At 40.3% G+C, this 14,480-nt stretch overlaps 1 protein-coding gene across 6 annotated transcripts in view; it reads right to left on the bottom strand.

The window, feature by feature from the left end:
* WARS2 (tryptophanyl tRNA synthetase 2, mitochondrial) overlaps positions 1–14,480 on the bottom strand; it is a 94,712-nt gene that overhangs the window by 12,454 nt on the left and 67,778 nt on the right. For 5 of the 6 annotated variants that reach the window (XM_006049363.3, XM_044944485.2, XM_025288013.2 and 2 more), the window contains 2 exons: positions 8,396–8,476; positions 4,472–4,557 (listed from right to left, as the gene is read on the bottom strand). In XM_006049363.3, coding sequence (XP_006049425.3) covers positions 4,472–4,557; positions 8,396–8,476 — 167 coding nt within the window. The remainder of the gene's footprint in view (positions 1–4,471; positions 4,558–8,395; positions 8,477–14,480) is intronic. The other variant, XM_044944486.1, reaches the window with a different exon arrangement.

Raw genomic sequence — 14,480 nt, 5'->3', positions numbered from 1 at the left:
GTATTCTTGCCTGGGAAATCTCACGGACAGAGGAGCCTGGAAGGCTACAGCCCATGAGGTCACAAAGAGTTGAACATGATTGAGAAACTAATAGTTTCACTTCACTTTCTCAAGCTTAAGATGGTCTCAAAACCTCCATTCTTGGGTTCCTTACCAAGTTCCCCCAAAACACTTACATAAATCTTTCATACAGTTATCTGGAAAGCCTCTCTTCCACTGCCTTCCCTCATGTTTATTCTCTAGCCCATCATGGGCCACTCATCCTAATGCTGATTTTGACAAAAGAAACATGAAATCTATAATAGCTCTGCACATCAACATATTATGAGGGGCCACATATAGATTTCTTGTGAGAAAAAATATGAATTTTTTGGTATATATATATATTTTTGTATTTATTTATATTTATAATGTATATATTCATAAACATTCTAGTTATCATATTTTTCAAAATTCAGAAATATCTCAAACAAAAAATACCCCAAGTGCTTGAGCTGTGTTGTAGGGAAAACAATGGTACAGGCTAAAAATCAGACCTGGATGAGTTCTGCCTCTGCTACTTATTATCAAGCAATTAGGAGTTTCTAAACTTTGGAACACTATTCCAGTACTCTTGCCTGGAAAATCCCATGGATGGAGGAGCCTGGTAGGCTGCAGTCCATGGGGTCGCGAAGAGTCGGACACGACTGAGCGACTTCACTTTCACTTTTATGCATTGGAGAAAGAAATGGCAACCCACTCCAGTGTTCTTGCCTGGAGAATCCCAGGGACGGGGGAGCCTGGTGGGCTGCCGTCTATAGGGTTGCACCGAGTCGGACATGACTGAAGCGACTTAGCAGCAGCAGCAAACTTTGGAAGGAAGCACAGTAAGACAGATGAGAAATGTATGTCAGCAGAGTAAATGCTGTAGTAAACAGAGCTGAGTTTACTGCACTTGTCTGCACACTTTGCAGGGGCCCAAAGGACACACATGCCCAGGAAACGGGGGATGTGCATAGTGCGGCAACAGTACTCCTGGGAATAGTCTGAAGGAAGATGGCAGGAGAAAAAAATCCAAAGGAACAGAGCTGTGAGCTGGAGCATGCATGGCTGGTAGCATGATGTCTGGCCTGAGACCACACAGGACAGAAACATAGGGTTGTTTCTCGTAAGAAAAGGAGCACGCAGTTACTAGCTCCACATCTTTGATCTGATTGTGGCGTTAGAGGTAGATGGTTTCTAGGCTAAGGTAGGAGATAATCATCTTGAATATAGACAATTACCTTGGATTAAAAAATAAATTTATTTATTTATTTTAGCTACCCTGGGTCTTAGCTGTGTCAGGCAAGATCTTCGATCTTCATTGTGACACGCGAGGTCTTTCAGTTGTGGCATGCAAACTCTTGGTTGCTGCATGTGGGTACCAGTTCCTTGACCAGGGATGGAACCCAGGCCCCCCTGAATGGGGAGCACAGAGTCTTAACCACTGGGCCACCTGGGAAGTTCCAGTTCCTAGTTGTATGGAAAAATACTTTCGTTTAACAAATTAATATAGCAGAATCCTGATAGGAATAGGCAAAAATCTGCCGCCATAATTTTCCTCTCAGAAAACAGGAAAAATGAAGGAATCTGATGGCATTCTTAGTGTATATTCTAACCACTTTCATGCACTGGAGAAGGAAATGGCAACCCACTCCGGTGTTCTTGCCTGGAGAATCCCAGGGATGTCGGAGCCTGGCGGGCTGCCGTCTGTGGGGCCGCACAGAGTCGGACATGACTGAAGCGACTTAGCAGCAGCAGCAGCAGCAACCACTAAATAGATCAGGAAGAGTTAAAGAAGGAATATTTTTTTTTTTTTTTGCTACAGGGGAATAATTGAGGGTGGAAAAGAACTACTAATTTTTAAGTCTTAACCAACTGTGAGAACCTGCTGACGTTGGGCAGAGTGAGACAGACAGGAAGCTACTAGAAAGCTCTTGGTGTTTACCTGCCGCATCTGAAATAACTATTGTTTTATGTAAGAAAAGAGGACATTCTCAACCTCACACTTGGGTTGAAAGAAAGGTAGATGATGTGAAAAATTTGAGGATGTTAAGGAGCTACTTTTGCCAATGTCAGTCTTTTAAATTGTTGTTTGTACTCTTAAAATCTCTGTATTGAGTATATACTAGGTGATTTCAATTTACACAGAATTTAATAAGTCCCTGAGCTATGTACCATTAACCAAGAAACTATAGGATTTTTATCATTCTGCCAATTATATTTTTGGGCAACTGATGAAAACAAATTCATCATCACTTTGGTATAGATGACCTCATACTGCTCTGGTTATTCATGTGATGATCTTGCCTCCTAACATAACTTATGACTGGCTCCTTAAGGAGGGTGAGCACTGGCCTCAGGAGATCATGATCACACCCCGAGCCTGCTCTGTCCATTGTCTGGCTCCACAGCTTTGGACAGATTGCTTAGCCTGCCTGGGCCACATCGGCAGAGCAAGGGATTTGGAGGAGAGGCCCTTTAGAGCTCCCTCCTACTCTCTGTTCCATGGTATTACAAAAAGGTCAATCGTTCTTGTTCAAATTCGCTTTTTTTTCATAGCCCTGAGTTCAGAGGACTCTCCCATGAGAGCTCTTGAACTGTTAAAGAAATCTGCTGTGCTTGTGTGCTTCCAAATCCTGGTGCTGAAAAATCAGCCTCTGGTTCTATGTAGAAGTAGCCCTTGAAAATGGAACTAGACATAAGACTGTGATAGTCAGAGATATCACCATCAAGCATAGACAAGGGACGTATTTCATTATAATCCTTTAGGAAGGATTTTTCTGTTCTTTACAGGTGACAAAATCAAGGTTCTTTGTAGAACCTTTCTAAGTAAATATGCTACTTCAGTGGGAAACTATACTATTAGATCCTTCTTAGACTTTGATTTGCAGCTTCTGGAGAAAAATGTTCTAGATTTCCCAGGATAAGTCCAAAGTTACTTATTATAAATAATAAATGCTATCAGGGGCCCAGCATTCAAGTTAAAATAGCAAACAGACACATAATCATAATGTGAATCAAACTTAAATTTAATGAAATGAAGACAGCTTGTATGTACTAATGGACATTCCTTATATGTAGGGCTGAGCAACTATTTTTCTGGCTGTTTCCACCATCATTGCACAAAGGCTCTGGGGTCATGTCACAAGGAACATACACTATCATCTCCATGCTATTATCACATTTATATGCAAAGAATTCCAGTTTTCCCACAGAAGAGGCACTTTTATTGGGGTCAGGGCTTTAGAGGAAAGGAGTAAAAAACACTCATCAAATTTATCTTTTTCCTCAGAAGCTTTCACTATAACAATGCTTGGCTATGAGCGACTGCTGACTGGGAGGCTTTATCTCTAAATGGCCAAATAGGCGTCAAGGGAGGTGATGTGGGGATAGCAGGGAAGAACTGGAAGAGGAATGGGGTCAGAAGCCCTGGCCAGTCCTACAGAGAGTGCAAGGCATTGGCATCCTCTGGTTATATAGTCTTGAGACCTGTAAGCGGCGGGAGTAGCTGATTTATAGATTGTGGGTTCAAGAAAAGTGAGGGCACCTTATAGCATGTTGAAAAACTTGCTCTCCGGTCCAATACAGTAGCCACTGGCCACAGGCAGCTCTTTAATCAACTAAAATTAAAGCTGAAATTCAGTTCCTGTCAACATTTCAAGTGTTAACAGCCACACGTGACTAGTGGCTCTGGTCTTAGAGGAGATAGAGAGCATTTGCATAGCTGCAGCAAGTGCTATGGAATTGCATTTCTTGGGAGGCTAGATTATCTGAGAAATCAATATTTAAAACTCTTGAAGTGAACACTATATCCCATACTGTTAAGAACACAGACTCTGTACATAAACTTTATAGACACAAATCCTAGGTCCAGGCCTTGTTATCACCTAACCCCAGGCATAAATTACTTATGGCTGCTTGCAACCCATAGTAAGTGCTATTTAAACGCTACTTCTTAAAATTATTAGTTTCACATTTAAACATACTTCTATTTGTTGTTGTTCAGTAGCTCAGTCGTCTCTGACTCTTAGCGACCCCATGGACTGCAAAATGCCAGGCTTCTCTGTCCCTCACTATTTCCCAGAATTTGCTCTAACTTATGTCCACTGAGTTGGTGAGTTGGTGATGCCAACCGACTGTCTCATCCTCTGTCGTCCCCTTCTCCTCCTGCCCTCAATCTTTCCCAGCATCAGGATCTTTTCCAATGAGGTGGCCAAAGTATTAGAGCTTCAGTTTCAGCATCAGTCCTTCCAAAGACTATTCAGGGTTGATTTCATTTAGGACTGACTGGTTTGATTTAGCATTATTACTGGGGAATAGATGCAAATGGATTCATGTGCCTGCCCCTTGCTGTAACCATCCTTCCCCGTGGGCCAAATTTTCTAGAGTCAGGTGACACTCTCTTGTCAGCATGACTACATTTAGGGCTGGGGTGAACTCTGCTCCTTACTTGTACAGCAGAATGTCAGCTGCCTGGAGCACTGGGTATGTGAGCAGCCCCACGGTTCCATTCTGCTTCTCCTTGGCAGTCTTTGCCTGTAGGGTGAAAAGAGAGGAGAGAAACAAATCTGACATGAACCTAATTATAATGCTAAATTAAGAAATCTTAAAAGCAAGCAAAGGGTGATCTGAAGCCACCTGTAACAACATCCTGACTCAGTCCCTTTTAGCAAATCTGGCCATCTTCTGGCTGGCTTGCCTCCACAGTCCCGGCTTAGGCAGGAATAAGGTGAATCCGCTTCCCCACTGTCCCTTGAAACAATCCTGCACTGCCACTATTTCTTTTCCATTTTATTAAAATAAAAGTCTAACATTTTCTAGACTCCAAATCAGATAAATTCCAGATTTCATGGGGAAGGTCGGAAAACACCATGACATTATATTAGTTAACATCAAACTGTTTGTGGAAACTTTCCAGAAGTCTCATACTGTGCTATTGACAAAACTGTAATGCCCCCTTAACATCACATTAAAACAAACCCCTGAAAATCATGGTGTTAAAAAACAATGAAACTAAGAGAAATTTTCATCTTACCAATTCTAATGATCTGTCATGATCTTTAGGTGGGAATGCAGTGAGAGTAAAGTGATTCCAATGAACAGTACAGGTTGTAAAAACCAAAATATTTCCTTAACAGGGAAGCTAATGGAAACACTGGAGGTGATATTAGAAATATTTAGCAACTGGTGAGTCCTGGGTGCTGACTATAATAAACTACTGGTATGCACACCCCGAACATCAGCCCTAGTGGTACTAACCCCCTTGCTACAGGAAATTTGGCTTTCTGGGTAGAGTTGCTTATTAACAGGGACAATTGTGTGCAGTTCACTGGTAACTGCTTCCAAGGTCTAGGTATATCATACGTGTAAACTGATAAATGGGGCTTGCCATGAGGCACAGTAGTAAAGAATCTGCTGGCCAATGCAGGAGACGAGAGACATGGGTTCGATTCCTGGGTCAGGAAGATCCCCTGGAGGAGGAAATGGAAACCCACTCCAGTATTCTTGCCTGGAGAATCCCATGGACAGAGGACCCTGGTGGGCTACAGTCCATGGGGTCGCAAAGAGTTGGACACAACTAAGTGTGCACGTTAAATTGATATTTTGGTGTGTAAATAAGTTTTATTTATCTAATATGAATTACTTCTCTGAAATCCAGTGATTCCTGAGTGAAATGAACAACTCAATTTATAAACGTGCATGATTCCGAGAATCAGGCTCACACATGCCCTCACAATTTGGGCTTCCTAAACCAAAATGCAGACGTACCTTTTGAGGCTGGATCTGAATACAATAGTTTCTCCCTTTAGTCGTCTTAATGTTCCATAATTTAGTTACAGGCTTTTCTGGTTACTTCCAGCAATTTTTGGCTTGTTTTTGTTGCTTAGTCTCTAGGTCATGTCCAACTCTTCTGCGACCCTATGGACTGTAGCCGGCCAGGCTCCTTTGTCTATGGGATTTCCAAGGCAAGAATATTGGAGGGGGTTGCCATTTCCTTCTCCAGGGGACCTTCCCAACCCAGGGATCAAACCTACGTCTCCTGCATCGGCAGGAGGATTCTTTACCACTGAACCACCAGGGAAGCCCAGTTTCTGGCTTACAGCACTATTACTGCTACAGGGCGTTCATAGGAAATTTGAAAGCTGACCATACAATTCCTTCAGTACATCTCCTTATTATAATGTCCATGATAAAGGCCAGTTTGCACTGATTATCAGGTAATTCTAGCAAAAATTTAATTTGGAAACAAACAAATGAGAAAAGAACCCAACTTTTAAAAATTGCTACTGCATTAGATTTATAGTCTTTTTATATTAGAATACTAGATCTTGAAACTACAAAGGAAGTGGGGAGATGTCCGAAGTTCTAATATTTATTGGATGCCCATTATGGGCCCCAGATGCCTCACACCTATGTTATCTCATCAATCCTCCAAATAACCCTGACCTCAGCAGCGCTGATCCTATACTTCTACCCCACTGTTTTGCCCCTCACTGCCCCAATCAAAACCAAGCTAGGGGTTCTTAGGTCTTCCCATAGAATTGAAACCTTGTCCTCTTAAAACTTTTCATACTCTGATTTTTTGTTTAACTGTGCATGCATGCTAAGTTGCATCAGTCGTGTCTGACTTTGTGTAACACTATGGACCGCAGCCTGCCAGGCTTTTCTCTCCATGGGCTTCTCCAGGTAAGAAGACCAGATTGGATTGTCACGTTCTCCTCCTGGGGATCTCCCTGACACAGGGATCGAACCCACATCTCTTAAGTCTCCTGCACTGACAGGCAGGTTCTTTACCACTAGTGCCACCTGGGAATCTGTTCCAAAATAGACTACAAACCTCATGAAAGGTGCTGCATCCATCCATCTTGGCGACTATGATATCTCCAGTACTTAGCGTGCTATGAGATTAGCAGAAGGCATCATCAGTATTTGTTAATGAAAGAATGACCCTTGAAGGCAGTTTCCAAGCTCCAGGGTAAGACTAGCTTTGAAATTCATATTTTCCTCACAAATAAGAAATCACAGACTAGTGGAAGGCTTATTCACGTTGCCTGGTAACACTGGCAACGTGTTCCAGGAGATTCTTAGACACTATTTTAAAGTAGGAGCATTTTGCATTAAATCAGTTCTTTTGGAGAAGACTCTTGAGATTCCCTTGGACTGCAAGGAGATCCAACAAGTCCATTCTGAAGGAGATCAGCCCTGGGATTTCTTTGGAAGGAATGATGCTAAAGCTGAAACTCCAGTACTTTGGCCACCTCATGTGAAAAGTTGACTCATTGGAAAAGACTCTGATGCTGGGAGGGATTGGGGGCAGGAGGAGAAGGGGATGACAGAGGATGAGATGGCTGGATGGCATCACTGACTCGATGGACGTGAGTCTGAGTGAACTCCAGGAGTTGGTGATGGACAGGGAGGCCTGGCGTGCTGTGATTTATGGGGTCACAGTCGGACATGACTGAGCGACTGAACTGAACCGAACTGAAAAGTATTTCAGTGTTCAGTTCAGCATTACCATATTATGATAAAATGGGAAAGTCTTGCCGCAAACCAACATATGATAGAGAACATTATCAATTTTGTTTCTAACTCCTGGCAGGTAATGATTCTACAGCACCACCAGTATGCCTTATTCAGGTACTGTCAGTTTAAAGCTCTGTTTCTCTCTGTAGTGTATGTGCAGCCTTCTGAACAAGCTTTTAAGGAAATTAGTGGCCCTGAAAATATGCTACAAAGAAGCTTGAAACTAAAATTAGTGTTGATGTCCTGGAGGGCTACATACCTTCAGGTGTGATCCAATTGCAAAATTACATGGGAATACTATGAATTACCCAATTTATATTTCTCAGTTGAACTTCTTAGAAAAAGAACAGACTTAATTTTTCTGTGAGTTTGAACTGTTGCTTAGACTCAATTTGTTTAAATATGGAATAAAATATGTAGTCTCTTCTCCCCACAATGATAACCTTCAGGCCTTAATGGCCAGTTAATTCTGGTGGAGGCAACCTCAGGGTCTAGTAATCCAGAAATGGTGATTGTTTGTTACTTAGAATGTGGCACATTCAAAGTCTTACCAAGTCTAACTAACAGTCACTAAGGACTGACCATGCATAGATAAAATCAAATAATGAATAAGCTGGATATTTGTAACTAGTTTTTTAGTTCGGAAGAATCTTGGAGAATCCTTCTATTTTCTCTTTCATACCCTGAGGTGATGAGGTTAAAGATACTGGTCTTGCTAGCCACTAGTGCATAGCAAGCCAGAAAACTCAGGATTCCCAGAGCCTAACACAAAAATAAACAGAGAGGGGAAAAACAGCTGCAGTGGGGACTGAACTTCTTTCTGTTTATTAATCAGATCAATGGCATTTACCTTCCACTGGTGTAAATGTTGTAATCGAGGTAATCTGACCATGCAGGTAAGGATCCAACTTAATTGTGTGTGCTCAGACACCTGAAGAAATAAAATAGAACATTAACAAAGGTGGTCAATATCATCTTGCATATAAGGCAAAACGAAATGGACAATAGGTATTACCTTGACTAAAATATCCCAGGTCATGGTAATTTAAAAAATCAAGGGAGTTAATTCATAATGCATAGAATTTTAGATGCAGAAGACATCTTAAAAACTACCCAGTACCATTACTAGTCTAGTATTTCAATCTTCTTCACAACATTCCTAGCCGGCAGCTGACCAGACATTGCTTTAGCATCTTCAGTGAGGGGACTTCATTATGTCCTGAGCCATCTATTTCAGCACAGGGGATCTGGTTAGGATTTTATAATAACTTTGTATGGGGTGTAATCTATAAAAATATGGAACCACTATGCTATATACCTGAAACTAATATAATAAGTCAACTATATGTAAAAAAAAATAAAAGCCAAAGAGAAGATATACCCATGCACACACACAAACACGCATACACACTGGTCCAATCCTCTAAATATATGAAAGCAGCTGTAATATCTTACATGGCAAAAAAAGGTAGTGGACTGAAAATTAAAGACTGAGTCCTTTACACCCAGAGTAGTTTGAAATTTAGGAGTCAATTTATCATCTGAAAGCGTGTTTTTATAGTTTCTATTTTTTCCTTTTTTTTTTTTTAAGAAGAGGTTTAATCAACAAGAAAATATAGCCTTCTCCCAATTTGTTTCTGTTTTAACCAAATTAAATCAAGTCACCAAATCTGGCAACAATTGGGATGATTCTTGGGTCTGGGCCAAGTTCTAACTGGTCACTGAGAATTTAAGGCCTATGCATCCCGTTTCAGGACCCTGGGGATTCTGAGCCCTTCATCCATTGTGGCTTTGTGTGTGTGTGCCCATCTGATTTCCTTAAAAAGCAGAGACGGTTGCCAGCTCTGGAAAGTGGCCCCAAATGTGTTCTTTGTGGGTTTTGCAAATGGAACATAAAGGAATGAAGCTGAATCAGCCCAGGCCTATTTTACTAGCAAGGAATCGCCATCTGGCATAAGATAGTTTCTCTTTTTTTTTTCCCTCAAGTCATGGGGAGGGAAGAGTTGTTTTTCACATGTTTGACAAGGAATCACTTTTAAAGTTTTGCAAGTTGCTGGGCTGAATCTGTCATCTTTCTTCCAAGAGGCATTTGGGGTTCATTGAGGGCAGTGACTTTGACAGCACTGTCCATGCAAATTGCTAACTGCTGCTGTAAACAAACAGCTATCAGACAAACAGGAACCCTGGCTGGAAGCAAGAGGATTATAGTCGCTTCCAGTCACCAGCAAAAAACATTCCCACTTGAACTAATAAAATAAGAGCTGTTTTTTGACATGAAAAACTAGGAGAGATTTTTTTTTTCTTTACTGAATTAGGAAAGGAATAAAAACACAGAAAATAACCATGAACATGTGGAAAGAGACAAGATGATCCCTTTCCTTCAACTAGGGCTCAAGAGCTCAGCTTTTGATATGCAAACAGCTACCGTGACGTCTCTATAAAGTCAAGTATTTTCCTTGGAGTAGCTTTATATTTGGATATATGGAATGAGACCTATTGAATATTCTGCAGACATCTTCCTGGTGTTTCCAAATAATGTGGCATAAAATTAATTCAATTATTCTTATATAGAAAAACAGTAAGACTTTTTGGTCAAAGGCAAATAATTTTCATAATTTATCATTAATAAGTACATCAGAAGGGTACTATACTTTAGGATTTGGCTTGCTTAATTTATTCATATTCATGGCTACGGCTTGGAAGTGATCAGATTTCTATCTGGAGAAAATGAAAATGGTATTAAATATAGTACATTCTGACTTCTGTTGTGAAATCACAAACAAAATAAAAATATAACCTGTTTCAGCTACAGAAAAACAAAAACACGGAACAATAAAGTGGTCTGTTGACCATCCACAAACAAGTCAGCAGTGATTTAAGATTTCTGACCTCTTAATCGTAACGAGTAAAGACATGTATTCTGCAGTTACAGTCATTTTGCCTACCCTGTCCACTGCTGTAAAACAAGAGTCTGGTACACTATAGGTGCTCAATAAATATCTGTTGAATGTATGAACAGTAACAAAGGCTGCAGAAAGAATGGTTAGGACCAAAAAGAATCCCTTGGTAATCCGGCAAAAAGCAATTTCAGGGCAGTGACTGGGATGAATGCTGAACTATAAAGCGGTGGTTGAAATGTGACCAGGAGACAGATATAAAGACAGATATACAAGTAAAGCATTAAGTAGAGTTCCTTGTGCTACACAGTATGGTATCATTTGTTATTTATTTTGTATATAGTATCGATAGTGTATATGTAAGGCAACTATATGCCAGTAAAAATTAATTTAAAAAAGAGTAACTAAACAAAAGGTATGGCAAACACCTGTGAAAATATGAAATGTCAAAGTAGTATCCATTAAGTATGGAACAAGAAAAAAAAGGAAATAGAGCAGAGTTCATAAGAGTTCTGTCTCTGAGGTTAGGCCATGGTTTCTGAATGCTAATTCTGCCATTCATTAGATGGGTAGCCCTGTATAAATGACTTAACCTCTCTGTGCCTCAGTTTTATCATGTATTAAATGAGATTAACAACAGTATTCACCTGACGGTGCTTGGTAGAGTACCTAGCATACAGTAAGCACTCAATAAATGATTGCTGTTTTTGTTCAGTCACTAAGTGGTCTCTGACTCTTTGTGACCCCATGGACTGCAGCACGCCAGGCTTTCCTGTCGTTTACCATCTCCAGACGTTTGCTCAAATTCATGTCCATTGGTTCAGTGATGCTATCTAACCGTCTCATCTTCTGCTGCCCTCTTCTCCTTTTGCCTTCAATCTTTCCCAGCATCAGGGTCTTTTCCAATGAGTCAGCTTTTTGCATCAGGTGGCCAAAGTATTGGAGCTTCAGTTTCAGCATCAGTCCTTCCAATGAATATTCACAGTTGAATTCCTTCAGGATTGACTTGTTTGATCTTCTTGCAGTCCAAGTGACTCTCAAGAGTCTTCTCTAGCACCACAATTCTAAAGCATCAATTCTTTGGCGCTCAGCCTTCTTTATGGTCCAACTCTCATGTCCTTACATGACTACTGGAAAAACCACAGCTTTGACTATACAGACCTTTGTTAGCAAAGTGATGTCTGCTTTTTAATACACTGTTTAGGTTTGTCATAGCTTTTCTTTCAAGAAGCTGGTATCTTTTAACTTAATGGCTGCAGTCACCATCAACAGTGATTTTGGAGCCCAAGAAAATAAAATCTGTCACTGCTTTTACTTTTTCTCCTTCTATTTGCCATGAAATGATGGCACCATATGCCATGATCTTAGTTTTTTGAATGTTGAGTTTCAAACCAGTTTTTTTAGTCTCCTCTTTCACCTCATCAAGAGGCTCTTTAGTTCCTCTTCATTTTCTGTCATTAGGGTGGTGTTATCTGCATATCTGAGGTTGTTATTTCTCCCAGCAATCTTGATTCCAGCTTGCGATTCAGTCATTATAATTATAGAAATTTCAGAAAGAATCTTTTAACTTTTTAAGCTGAGATAATTATAGATTTACTTACAGTTGTAAGAAATAATACTACTGAGAGATCCAGTATACCCTTCACTCAGTTTCCCCCAAAGGCAACACCTTGCATAAATACAATACAACCTCACAATCAGGAAACAGAATTTGATACAATCCGTCCACCCTATTGAGATTTCACCAGTATTACATGCACTCATTGTGCGGGTGTATTTAGTTCCATGCAATTTTATCATGTGTGTAAGACATTTCTTTTTTAAGGAGGATAGAAACAAAGGTAAATGGTAGGGATTGAGAACAAAAAAAAAATTTTTTTTTTAAGGTGGGATAAACCTACATCTTCCACTGAAACATGAGGAAGAGAAATAAATACAGATGAGGATCTATTTTGTGGGATAACAGTGGAGAGCAGAAAGTGAGAGAACTTCAACTCTAATGGGCTCCTTTATATCTGAAAACAGAAGACAGGGGGATTACAAACAAATGGGCCAAGAAATATACTCAATGGAATTGCTGGGCTTGATAGGAAGGAAAAAAACCATTCTGGAATAGAGCTGTATAAGACTTGATTCTTTGCTGGTGCTTTTGTGAATGAAAGAGGACAATCATCTTTAAAATACACTCATGAGGAAACACTGGTATTCTTCAGGGTTGGCTAAAATTTTTTGCCTAAACATTTAAAAAAATTTGTAGAAAAAATAAACCAGTTGATTGCATCTTTAATTTCCTTTGGTCAGTAAGAATTTTTAAATAGGATCTGAAAAGCACTAAACAGAGAGCAAAAATCTTGATAATTGAAACTACATTAAAATTAATAACATATTTTTATCAAATACCACTATTAAAAGGGGCTTCCCTGGTGGCTCAGATAGTAAAGAGTCTGCCTGCAATGCAGGAGACCCGGGTTCGATCACTGGGTTAGGAAGATCCCCTGGAGAAGAAAATGGCAACCCACTCCAGTATTCTTGCCTGGAGAATTCCATGGACAGAGGAGCCTGGCGGGCTTCACTCCATTGGGGTTGCAAAGAGTCAGACACAACTGAGCAACTAACACTTTCACACTGTGTGCTTTGCTTGGGAATTCTTTCCAGGCAGTAAATTGGAGCCGTTGTCTCCCATCTCTCAGGGATCACTCCCTGTCCTTCTTCACCTGATGCCAAAGTCTGCTGAACCATTAAAGAGGGAAAAAGGGACTTCCCTGGTGGTCCAGCGGTTAGGAATCAACCTGTCAATGCGGGGGACACGCAACAAGAGGAGCCACTGCAGTGAGAAGCCAGCGCACTGCAAGGAAGAGCAGTCCCCACTCGCTGCAACTAGAGGAAGCCCACATGCAGCAGTGAAGACCCAGCACAGCCAAAAATAAGATAAATAAATAAAAATAAATAAGTAAATAAAAATTATTTTTAAAAAAGAGGAAAAAAAGGCAAGTCACAGAGTGGGAAGAGATGTTTGCAAACAGAATACATTGGTAAACAGAATATGTAAAGGACGCTTACAAATTGATAAGAAAAAAGCAGTATAACCTTATGAAAACCGACCAAGTGTTCTAAGTGCAAATTAGTGATACCACTACACACTCACCAGAATGATTAAGCTGAAAACCCCAAAATACTACCCAGTACGGTCAGGATATTGAGTAAACAGAACTCTTATACTGTGCTGACTTGAAGTGAAAGTCGTTCAGTTGTGTTCGACTCTTTGCAACCCCATGGACTGTAGCCTGCCAGGCTCCTCAGTCCATGGGATTCTCCAGGCAGAATACTGGAGTGGGTTGCCATTCCCTTCTTCAAGGAATCTTTCTGACCCAGGGATTGAAGCCTGGTCTCCTGCATTGCAGGCAGATGCTTTACCATCTGAGTCACCAAGGAAGCCCTTTATACCGTGCTGTGGGAATGTAAACACTGTTCCACCGCCTTTGAATGATGACTGTATCCACTAATACTCAGAATTCATATAACATATGACCCAGGTATTCCATTTCTATGTATATATCTTAACAGAAATGTTTACATATGTTCACAAAAATATACATGCAAGAATGTACTGTAATAGCCCTATATTGTAAGTAATCCAAATGTCCACCTACACAGAATGCATATATTGTGGTATACTCACTCAAGGGACTACTACAGCAATGGGGGAGACTAAATTACATTTAACAACATGAACGGATCTCATAAACATAATGTTGAATGAAAGAAGCCAGATGTAAAAGAGTATGTACTAAATTATATTCAATTTAAAAACAGGTTATCTTGGGAAAGGGATGGTTAGTAAATGGAAGGGGGAATAAAGATCAATACAAATTACCCATGTAACCTGCACATGGGTGTGTTCAGCTTGTGAAAATAGGCAAAAGGCTTGTAAATCTAACTACACTTGGTCTTGAATAAAATAAAATGAAAACTTTTCTGGTGCTTAGAAAAGGTAGAGAGACTGCTGAAACAACAGAGTAACAACCTCTGAAAATCTGC

The sequence above is a fragment of the Bubalus bubalis genome, chromosome 6 (genome assembly GCF_019923935.1).
Source record: "Bubalus bubalis isolate 160015118507 breed Murrah chromosome 6, NDDB_SH_1, whole genome shotgun sequence".
NCBI lineage: Eukaryota > Metazoa > Chordata > Mammalia > Artiodactyla > Bovidae > Bubalus > Bubalus bubalis.
Note: the sequence above shows the minus strand (reverse complement) of the source record. Positions and strands in the feature narration are given on the sequence as shown.